We start from the raw sequence: 10,896 nt of genomic DNA, 5'->3' as shown, positions 1-10,896 counted from the left end.
CAGGAAAGCCCACTGACTTAAACAATTTCACATAATTTTACGTATTGGGTTGGCTCAAAAGTTTGTTCATGTTTTTCTGTAACAGTTTACAGAATGAATAAACTTTTGGGACAACTCAATACATGATGTAATTGAGGGAAAGATACAGATTCAAATGCATCCTGAACCTGATCTGTTTTCATTAATATGTTATACATAAGAAATTGGCAAACTATGCCCACAGAACAAATTTGGCCCACTGTTTCAGAAATAAAGCTTTATTAATACACCACCATGCCCATTCACTTATGCACTGTTACTTTCATGTTACAATAGCACGGCTGAGTAGTTGTGACAGAGATGGTATGACCTACAACATCTATTTTTACCACATGGCTCGCAACAGAAAAAGTTGGCCAACACTGGTGTATATTATTACTCTAGTAACAAACCTATCACCAAAGATATAATAGATATCTTTCTCTGTAGCAATCACATTACACCAAAGATACAAAAAATACATTTCATTAGGACAAATCTTACTTCCAAGATACTTAAGAAAATATTCTGTCTTCAAATTCACTACCTATGTCTCAGATTTCCTTCACAGGAGTTAATTCTCATTAAAACAAGACACACATTCAAAAAGTGTCCTTTTATTATTTCTAGTAACATATATCGTATAAATACTCTATTTTTATATGACCTTTTACAAACGCGATATAACTTAAAAGTTTTATCATTAGAAAGAAATGTATAAAAATAAATATGTCATTATAGGCATTTATTACAAACTATAGTCCTTCTTAGAAGGAACACACAAACCAGTACTTATAAAGTACATAGAATTTATAGTAATGTATTTTACTATATACATATGGAAAAAAAGTTATTTTCTTTCATAGTAGAAGAGCTGAACAGACATTCACCAGGATATGACTGTTGGACCAGCTGCTGGGGGTGGACCAGCCGCTACCCCTCAGTAGCCTCCCCACCACGAGACATGTGATCTCAAGGTCCCCAGCACTGGGGAGCCTGTTGTACACACCCCATTCTCCTTCTGGCATTACATTCTTTTTTTATTTTTGGTGATCTTACCGACTCTCTTCAGACATAAACTTTTTTTTCCCCCACATCCACATTCCTTAAGTCAGCTTACATTAGGAGGAAAGAAATATAGGAGGTCCCCAGGTCATCAGGCCTCCTCTAGCTTTTACCAGCATCTGATACATCACTGCTGTTTTTTTTTTTTCCCTTGTAGAATTTGTGGTGTGTTTAATACATGCAATTGTTTCTTCGTCAGAAGGAATTCACAAAGAAAGACACAATTAATGACACAAGAGAGGAAAGATGGGAGTCATGTGAGTCATGGACACTGCGAAGCATTTCTCGTGCTGGGCAGTCCTGAATTCTTAACTCCAAGACGGCATAAACATTCTCTGAAACCATAGCAGCAGGTACAGTGATGGTCAAAGATCCTATGTGCATTCCTCTCTCCCTCCATTGATAGTGAGGTAAAGTAAGCCACGTCTTAAAGCAAAAATCTCACCTTCCTCCGTATTTCATCGGTATCAGGAAGCAGGGATTGTTCACATTTCTTAAACTTACTTTTGACCATTATTTCTGTTTTCATAAGAACTTGTCATGAACCTCACAAAAGAAATGCTAATGCCCTGGGGCTTTCTTGTGCTACCTCATTGGTCAGATATGAATAGTCCTCATAAACTACCCTATCAGATTTGTAACTGGCAGGAAATTCTGATGATCTAACTTCTTTTCTACCTACCTCTACCTCCCAACTCATTGCCACCCCTGGTTGATCACCAGGGCAAGGCGCCCTGGATTCCTCCAGTCTTCTTGATTTCAGTGCATCAGCCCTTCCCCACTGCCCCCTGTCCCTCAACCCCACTCGTACTTAACTGCACTCTGCCATTGTGCAGAAGTCTATGTAGTGTTTAGGTTTCTTTAAAGGATCACAGCTCTCATGAGACAACACCCCTCCATCATGGGACAGACACTGCAAGGTTCTCTTTTTGTAACCCTTCCCGCAAGTCTTGGAACAAGGCGACCAGTCCCCCAGCTGCCAGCGGGGGCAAGGCAGGTTCACACAAGGTCTGGTGCTGGCCGGCTTCACTTCCTTGGCGCACTCTGAAGCAGGCTGTCCGTTGATGTCCCGGCACTCCACGAGCCTTCTCTGTACACCCAGCCCACAAGACTTGGAACACTCACCCCACTCTTCAATGACCCACTCCGAGAAAGTAGGAATGGCGTTGAAAGATTCCTTCTTCTTCTTCACGAAATAGGTGTATTTAATTTTGGGTCGGAGGGCACTGCCCACCATCAGGACTTGGATGGTTAAGGGCTCCATGAGAGGGCTGAAGCTTCGAATTCTTTCCAGTGCCGCCGAGGAGCCACTGTACCTCAGGACAGTACCTTTGTGTGTGATGTCTTGCTCTAAAGTGGACAGAGTGAAGTTGCCATTCAGGATATATGTGCCATCGGCAGCTTTGATGGCCAGGAAGCTCCCGTTATTCCTGGATCCCCTCTGATTCCGTTGCTTCACTTCAACGTTTGTGGCTCCGGTTGGAATTGTGACGATATCATGGTAGCCGGGTCTGCAGGCAAAAAAAATAGAGAGAAAGATCTCTCAGTCACTGGCTCATTATGTTACTTAGCTTGAAACACCAGGCAATCAGGTAAGAAAGTAATTTTTTACCAGACCTGTAAGAAGTTAGTTACATGGAAATGATAAGAACCTTCAGGAGTAAGGCATTTTAACACTTACCTTGCACTGGTAACTGATCCTGATATTTTCTTGCATGTAGATCCATTTCCTCCACAGACGCCACATTTATCGAACTTCTTTTTGGAGTCTATGATGCGATCACAGCCAGCTTTTACGCACTGTCCTTGCACACAGACGGAGGTGGAATCTGGGCTACATGGGGTGCCATCCACCACCTGAAAAAGGAAGGACATGTACCTGGTGTCACACGTTAATTAACAAGGGCAAGAGATGATGCTAGGAAAGTCTAGATGCTGAAAGTCTTCCTCATTAACATTACATTTCTATCAAAATTAAAATAGGACTCTGCACACTATCCTTCTCTGGCTTTTCTTTTTTCCATAGACATCTGAAAAATGATAAATTTTTAGATTATCTGTGTCCTATCTCACTTTTAGCTAAGGTCAACGAAAGCAGAGCTTTTAGTCAATTTGTTTACTGCTGTATCCTCAGTGTCTAGAATACTACCTGGCAAGGGCCGCTGCTGATATATCACTTGTATGTTGAATCTGCAACTGGGGGCTATTTTCCTAGACTACAGTGATCATGACTCATGATTATCTCAACCAAATTCAATTCCATTTTCTATCTCAGAGCCAGATTTATCCCCTCAACAAAACAGCAAAGCTATGCTTCTACTAGTTCAATATATGTTCTTAAACACAAGAGTTCTCAGTGCTCAGGCTTTCATTATAAGCCCATTTGCACATGCTGCTGCTCGTCACCCAGTAACAAGTACTTCTGACTATCTTAAACTATTTTCCAAAACCAAGGGATGGTTTTCGTGTTAATATATGATTTACCTATCCAGGCATAAAGGGCTTTTCTTCATATATAAGAGTAATAACCCATTGCAAGAATCATTAAGCACTAGATTCAAGCTTCATCCATAACCCCAAACAGCACAAGACTCAAAGCAGGCAGTTACCAATGTATCCAGAAGCAAAGTTGTCCTACTTTGAAATTGAATGTGCTGATATATAAATTTAATATATATAATTTTGACTTAATATATACTTAATACATTAAGTATATTTATAATAGTTAAATATTATACATAAACACATCAATATAAAAATATAAAACAACAAAGGTTGCATGAAAAGGTAGCAAGCCAAGGCTTGGGTTCTTAGACCAACAGTCCAAAGAAAAGTCACTACCTTGGGCTGCAAAACGAAGAAATAGCCTGTGCCTTTGGCTTGACAGATAAGCTTGCACCTGTCCTTGGGTGAGACTCCTGCATATTTGGGTATCCACTCCACTGCGGGCCTGCTGCCAAAGGAAGCTTTGGAGAATTCATTGTGTGCCTCACACTGTTCCAGCCTAAAGGTTTTTCCTGGAAAGAGAAGGAGATGATGACATTATCCCTTCCCAATCTTCAAGTGCCCGTTTGCAGAGCGTCCTTTTCACCTTCTCTCTGCTCACCGTTATTCTTCGGGCAGTCCTCAATGTTGCAGGATCTGTAGCGCACGCGCTTGCCCTCGCAGTATCTTCCTCCGTTCTTCGGCACGGGGTTGTCACACTTCCTCATCGTATACTGAACTCCACCACCACACGTTCTCGAGCAGTCTCCCCAGGGCCCCCACGGCCCCCAGCTTCCATGAACAGGGGTCTAAACAGAGACACAAATCATTAGTGTTAGAATCCTCTATGACAACCCTTTCAGGAAATAGAAGAGAAAGATACAGGACACAGAATCAATGATGTGAATCTTTCCTGTATCCCTGTCAGAGGCTACAGTCTGGTTGTTCCTGTGGCATCAAATGTCTGAGGATCACTTGGTCATTTTCCCTTCTGAATGTCAAAAGAGCATGCGTTGCAGTGGATAACTCACATCAAAATGTTCCTTGTTGGTCTGGTTCAGGCACTGGCCGTTGACACACCATTTCCCCTCTCCGCAGCTGGTGCCATCGGCCCAGGGGAAGTGTTTGGTCTGGCACATCAGCAATCCGCCAGAGGTGCCCGTGCACCAGAGGGTCGTGCAAGTGCTGGCCGCGTCCGGGCAGTGTCTGGACCCCTGTCCAAATGTGAGCTCGCACTGTCGGCTGGCACTGTACAAGGCCCCGGGGAGATCGGAGGGGAGCTGTATGAGGCGCTGGGGCTCGTCCATCAAACATTCACCTGCAAAGAAAAATACCAATGAATATTAACAAATAGTAACTAAAGGCACGCAGGGGACAGATCAGCTTCAGAAAAGATTTACCATAAGAGATAATACATAGCAAAGTGATTTGAAAGCTGAAGGGTTTGGGAGAGATGTGCCAGAGAGATTTAAATTATTGTTAAGATGTTATTCTTAATGAGTTATTTCTGCCTTAACAATGTCAGGAAATCATTGTTCTGCTAAACACTCAAGTTCATGTATTCTGGGAGCTTCTTGGCCAAAAGCACTCTGTTTTATTGGAAATTCAGGTTTAAAAAGGTATGCTCTTGACAATGAAAGTCATTTTGAAGGGAGAGAGGGAAAAGAACAGAAAAGAAAGAAAGAGCTCGTTTAACAAGTACTGTATGAACACGTGGATGGTTGGATAACACCTGGAAAGAGTAGCTGGAGTGTCTTACCATGACCATTATCCAGAAATGTTGTAATCATGGAGGCACTGCAGGGAGACCAGGGCTCGTTGTGGTCCAGTTTGGTAAGCATTGATGCCATCATGTGGGAATCCTGGTTGACACCATTAATGCCGGCGCATTGCTTGGCATCATCATGGGGCATGTTAAACACGTGGCCTAAGAAGAAATGCAAGACTCACATTAAAACATGTCATTTCCAGCATTTTTTTTTTTTCCCCAACAGAGATTCATCTGTCTCAGGGATATTTCTAAAGAAGAAATGTATCCAGATACCATCTATTTTAGAGACAGTGTCTACTTTTCACAGGGTGTAAACCAATGTGTGAATTTCCAAATGTGTCCCTAACTCTGACTCTCTGATTCTGAATTCTAATAAAGATAACCATGCTCAGAATCGTGCAAAAGCATTTTCTGCAGATTTTAGGGAGCTTTGGCACCTAAAATGGCAATATAATCTGCAGACGCTCCCTTTAACAGTAATACCTAGTTTATCAGCTTGAATTCATGAATTGCGCTTAACTCGCACTCTGGAATAGATTTACCTAATTCATGAGCAGTAGTGAAGGCGGCTTGTAAGCCATCATCCTCTATGACCGAGCAGCTTCTGTTGGGATCACATATAGTTCCAACATCCGCTATCCCAAGAGTATCACACGTCTGGACACCACACAGGTCCTACGAGAAGCAGAGATTTGCCCTTATTAATACACACACAGGATGAACTTCGGGATCAACCTGCTTGGCAGGGTGTAGCCTCACATGTGCTTTGGAGCATCTACATTCTTTGTTGCTGAGTAGCCCTTTTAGGAGTATTTTGTGTGACTTTAAGATTTTCCCCTAATGCATTCAACTAGGACTGTGAAACTTGAGATGTTAAAGCTGTGGAAGGAATTCTCTGGTGGTCCAGTGGTTAAGACTTTAAGTTCCCAATGCAGGGGGCCCAGGTTCAATCCCTGGTCAGGGAACTAGATCCCATATGCTGTAGCTAAAGATCCTGCATGCTGCAAGTAAGATGCATCACAGCCAAATAAATAATAAAATAAATATTTTTAAAATTAGGAAAGATTAATCATACTAGCCAATGAAAAAAATACTTAAGTGTGAAAATATTGGTAAAATGCCTTACATACATTTGTTACAAATTGATTCCCCAGGGAGTCCCGTCATGATTGGCGACGTCTTCCTCTCACCTGTCTGGTGAATAGAATCGCGGTGTCATAGTGCTCCTCATCCCGGTCACTGGGCGGGTTGTGCTGTCTCTGCCAACGGCAGAAGTTCCGCAGCGTGAGGGCAGCGTTGGAAGTCACTTCTGGGCCCTTCTTGTCCTCGTAGATGACCAGGATCTTTACCACCACCAGGCTCACTGAATTCCGAATGCTGGGGTGTTTGTATAACCGGGCCGCCACGGAGAACAAGGTCAGAAGGTAGTGCTTTAGCTCAGTGCCGTGGAACTCGGCCATGGACTGGTCAGCCACAAGCATCGTTTCCACATAGCGGGGGCTGGACACAAATCGCTTCTTTCTTAGGTTTCCAATTCCTGTAAAGACACAAGAAAGATCATTTGCTTGGAAACAGTCTCACCAAGAATAGTTTACCTTCCTAGAGTATATAAGGAAAGCCTAACCAGTCAAAGCAAATAATACAAAAATACACCCGGGGGGCAAACAATAACAAAAATATTTGCATCTCTGTTCACTGCAAATGTTATTTTTAAAGTTTTTTTTTTCCTTACTGTAAGTGTAAAGGCCATGTGCTCCTCTGAGGGGATCAGCTTTTTTTTTAAGTAGTATTTTTTTTTTTTAATCCTCTTTGAAATCATGCAATCTGAAAAAGGCAGGATGCACAACTCTCTTTCCAGTCGTAGTAAAATCTTGGAGCAAGGGGAGCAGGCAGAGCCCCTGAGTCACTCTTTCACAGGCCAGGACTCAAATCCTGAATGAGATCATCAGGCTCCACGTGGAAGGCCCCGGGCAGGGTTGGGGCTTCTGCCAAGGGGCCGGGCCTGAAGGAATCTCAGCCCGAACGGCTCGGCTTTCTCATTCCAGGGGTCCCTGGGGGTGCTCGGCTCAGGCCAAATCCGGCACGAGGACCACCCAGTCTGCCCCGGCGCCTTCGGCCAGGACTCCTACCGCCCCACGGAAAGAAAGTTCGTGCTGCAGATTCCGGGGTGGGGGTGGGGGCACGGTTAATTATTTAGAAAAGAGTTCTCTGACTCCTGACCGTGAACCAGCCCCCTGCCCAGGGAAGTCCTACCCTGGGCTCTGATCACGCAACTGCTTCCAGGAGCAGACCGACAAGGGGAGAAGAATTACATTCTGCAAGCCGCGGGGAGAAAGTGAAGAAAGAGACAAGGCACCAAAGTGACAGGAGGAAAGAATATAGCAGAAGCAAGGCACACAGCAGAGAGTCCAAGGAAGGCGTGGCAGGAAGGATCGCCGTGACTAACTTTTCAACAGTGTTTCGGAGCAGAAGGGTGGCTGCGAGAGGGAGCGCACGCTGGGAGGCTGGCGGGAGGCGCGGAGGCGGGGCGAGCCGCGAGGAGAGACCTCCCAGGCAGGTCCAGCCGAGGGGCCCCGCCGCCGCCAGCCGGTCGGGGTCAGCCTGGTAAGCCGGGAAGGGACACCAGCCAGCAGAACAGAGGTCCTAACGCAGCTGTCCAGGCTCGAGGGCTGCGCATTCCGAGGGTCTCTCTCCCCCGCCCTCCATCTCCGCCCTCCTCGGGTCTTCGGGTGCGCGAACAGGCAGCGGTTACAAAACTAAGCGGCCAGTGATAACTCGACCGAACGACACATGGACGATCGTTCTCAAGAAATTAACAAGGCAGAAAGAAGTCGCACAAGCTCACTGTCGACTCAAGTGGGAGGGGCTGAGTTACCAGCTCTCCCTTTCAGATCCAAACGCTTCTTAGCAGAAAAAAGAAAACAAAACAAAACAAAACAAAAACAACAACCCACTGATAACTTCTGTCATTTCTTGATCATTCATGATCAGGGAAAATGGTGAGTTCACCAACCCAGATCTTAAACCACAAATCACCACCACGTCTCGGTCCTGTCCGCAGACACAGGCTTCCGTCTGCCAACAGGACTTTACCCTCAAGTCATTCACCCCAGAGAAGGAAGAGAGGGGGAGATGAATGAAGAGGCAAGTGGGAGCCGCTCTTCTGGACTGATACCTGTTCTGTGTCCCGGGCGCTGGGGCGCTCGGTCCTGCGGCGCCCACTGCACAGTGGCGTCCTCGCCCTCTGGCCCCGCGCCCCCCGCCAGCTGGGTCTCGTCATCCAAGACCCCGCACTTGGCGCCGCCGTCGCCCCTCCGCCTTCGCCGCAGGAGATGGAACTGCGGCCGCGCGGGCTGCTGCTCCCCAGCTGCGGCGGCGGCGGCGGCGGGGGCCAGGCTCAAGGTGGCGGCGGCGGGCGCAGGTTGGATGAAGTACTCCTCGCCCTGCAGGTAGAAGGCGCCGCGCACGCCCTCGCAGAGGCTGAGCGCCGCGGCGGAACTGGGGTCGCCGTTGACCGTGCCAGAGTAGAAGCAGTGCGCCAGGTCGCCCACCGGATCAGAACGCAGCACGTCCGGCTCGGGTCTGCGTCCCATAGTCTGGAGCGTGAAGCCGGGTGCCAGGAAGCCGCGGTCCTCCTGCAGCTCCAGGCTCAGCTGCCGACCGAAGGCGTCCAGGCGGAGGTGCGCGGTCCTGAGTCCCGGGTCGCGCTCCAGCGCCGGCAGCACCAGCTCCTCGTCCTCCTCGGCGGGGCGCCCGCGCGCGCCCGGCACGACCAGCAGCGCCGCGGCCGCGGCGAGGAGCAGAAGCGGAGGGGGAGCAGGCTGCAAGCCCCGAGCCCTCGGCGCCGCGTGCCCCATGTTGCCTCCTGCCGTGCGCTTTCGGAACCCTGCGCGGACCGCGCGCTGCATTCCGGAGGAACCGCACTGGCTATTGTTCCGGTCCGGAGCGCGGAGCCTCGCTAGCTTGGCTCGGGACTGTTAACAAGTTACTCTGATTCTTGCAAAAGGGCGTGCAGAGCCCAGCCGTTGATAGGGCTCCCGGAGTCACTAAAGAGCTGGCGCTGCAGTTCTGTCGGCGCGCGGGAAGTTCTGGAGAAGAGTTGGAGGCACCGCGCAGCAGGAGTTGGTGGGGTGGCTGCTGCGGAGACGCGCAGCGCCCCGGGACGCCTCTGGGGCCGGGGCGACGGGCCACACGAGGATCGGCGTCCGGAGACCCTCTTCGGTCTCCGCCTCGGTCGCGGTGCACCTCGCTCTGCGCAGGGCTCAGTCCTCTCGGCCTTTCTGCGCGCCCTGGCAACGAGAGACCGCAGGCTCTGAGCCGCTTTCCAGCGAGTGCAAGGACAGAGCAGCCCCGACCGCCTTTTTATATCTTAGACTGAGTCTCCGCCCTTCCCTGACCCCCCTTCCCTCCTCCCTCTTGGCCGCCTTTCTATCCCCGGGACCCCGCCCCCTAAACTCAGTCTGGGCTAAACCGAGCGGTGCGCGAGCCGGGGGTTGGGGGTGGGGGTTGAAGGGGCTGGCTCGGCGCCACGCGCTCGTCAATCTGGGGGCGGAAGACGCAGGAGGGGCCCTGTGACCAGCCTTTTGCACTTCTGGGGCTGCTGCTGGGAGAAGGTCCTCTCTCCCACCGCCTCTTCCACCCGCCGTCTTCTGCCCGGACAGCCGGAACACGGTCCCTCAGGGAGCGCGAGGATGCCAGTTGCGGGATGGAGAGGGGAGTCCCTTCTCCAAGGTTTCCCCGCCTGGGAGCTGTCCCTGCGCCGCCTTCCTCTCCCAGCGCACCCCCACCCCCACCCCCCGCCGCCAGCCTCCTCCTCTTCAAGCCGGGAGATGAGCCAGGGCTCCCCTTTCTAGCAAAACACCCCACTCCAGCTCTCCATCTCCCGGGCCTGCCTCAGGCCCGTTTGCAGCGTGCTCTCTCTTTGCCCCAACTGTTCTCTGGCAAGCTGGGTAGGGCCAGCGCGTCCCCTAGAAAGCGTGCCTGGGTGAGGAGGCCAGGAGACACTTTCCAGGGGCCTTGATTTGAAAACGCGTTTGGCATCGACCTTCACGCCGGTCATCTGCCCTCCCCTCCCGCAACTCCCATCCCGTGCCCCTCCGCCCCGGGCCTTAGAGACTTCTCGGTGGAGACCCGGGTTCACACTTCCGGAAGAGGTGATCTGGAACGCGTTTCCACTCCCTGGAGCCTGGGGAGGGAAGTGCGCATTCTCTTCTTTGAGGGAAATACTCCACTCTCGCCCAGTCGGCCTTCTTCCACCTACTAGCAGCTGCGGGGCAGAGGCCAGCTGGGCACAAACGTCCAGGAACCCTACTTTTCCACCCAGAGAGTGGCGGCATCGCTGAGGCTAGAAAGGATGCGGTGGGCAAATTAGGGGTCGCCGACCCCTCCCCGCTTTCCCCCGAGGAAGCGGAGAGGCAGTCGGAAACCCAGAAAAGCTGAGCCTTTGCACCTCTATCTAGGTCTCTAAGCAAAAGCCTCAGCAGCTCTTCCATCGAAAAAGAGGGAGGGGCCCGGTGACACAGAGGAAGGAAATGTTTCATAACGTTTTCCCAGGCGGA

The 10,896-nt window shown here is 49.6% G+C and overlaps 1 protein-coding gene across 1 annotated transcript; it reads right to left on the bottom strand.

The window, feature by feature from the left end:
- Positions 1 to 259: 259 nt before the first annotated feature.
- On the bottom strand, positions 260 to 9,648 carry ADAMTS1 (ADAM metallopeptidase with thrombospondin type 1 motif 1). Its single transcript, XM_068975589.1, has 9 exons — positions 8,514 to 9,648; positions 6,529 to 6,875; positions 5,881 to 6,013; positions 5,327 to 5,494; positions 4,599 to 4,885; positions 4,190 to 4,376; positions 3,925 to 4,100; positions 2,765 to 2,940; positions 260 to 2,594 (listed from the first exon to the last, which is right to left on the bottom strand). Exons 1-9 carry the CDS (start codon positions 9,244 to 9,246, stop codon positions 1,895 to 1,897), a joined length of 2,907 nt encoding a protein of 968 aa, XP_068831690.1. The 5' UTR covers positions 9,247 to 9,648; the 3' UTR covers positions 260 to 1,894.
- Between the last annotated feature and the right edge of the window lie 1,248 nt (positions 9,649 to 10,896).

Source organism: Capricornis sumatraensis, chromosome 1 (assembly GCF_032405125.1).
Source record: "Capricornis sumatraensis isolate serow.1 chromosome 1, serow.2, whole genome shotgun sequence".
NCBI classification, from domain to species: Eukaryota; Metazoa; Chordata; class Mammalia; order Artiodactyla; family Bovidae; genus Capricornis; species Capricornis sumatraensis.
Note: the sequence above shows the minus strand (reverse complement) of the source record. Positions and strands in the feature narration are given on the sequence as shown.

Coding starts and splice junctions, on each gene's coding strand:
- ADAMTS1 (XM_068975589.1), bottom strand. CDS start 9,246: ATGCAGCGCGCGGTCCGCGCAGGGTTCCGAAAGCGCACGGCAGGAGGC. Junction 6,876..8,513: donor GCGCCCGGGACACAGAACAG/GTATCAGTCCAG, acceptor GTGTCTTTACAG/GAATTGGAAACCTAAGAAAG. Junction 5,495..5,880: donor CACTACTGCTCATGAATTAG/GTAAATCTATTC, acceptor ATTTCTTCTTAG/GCCACGTGTTTAACATGCCC.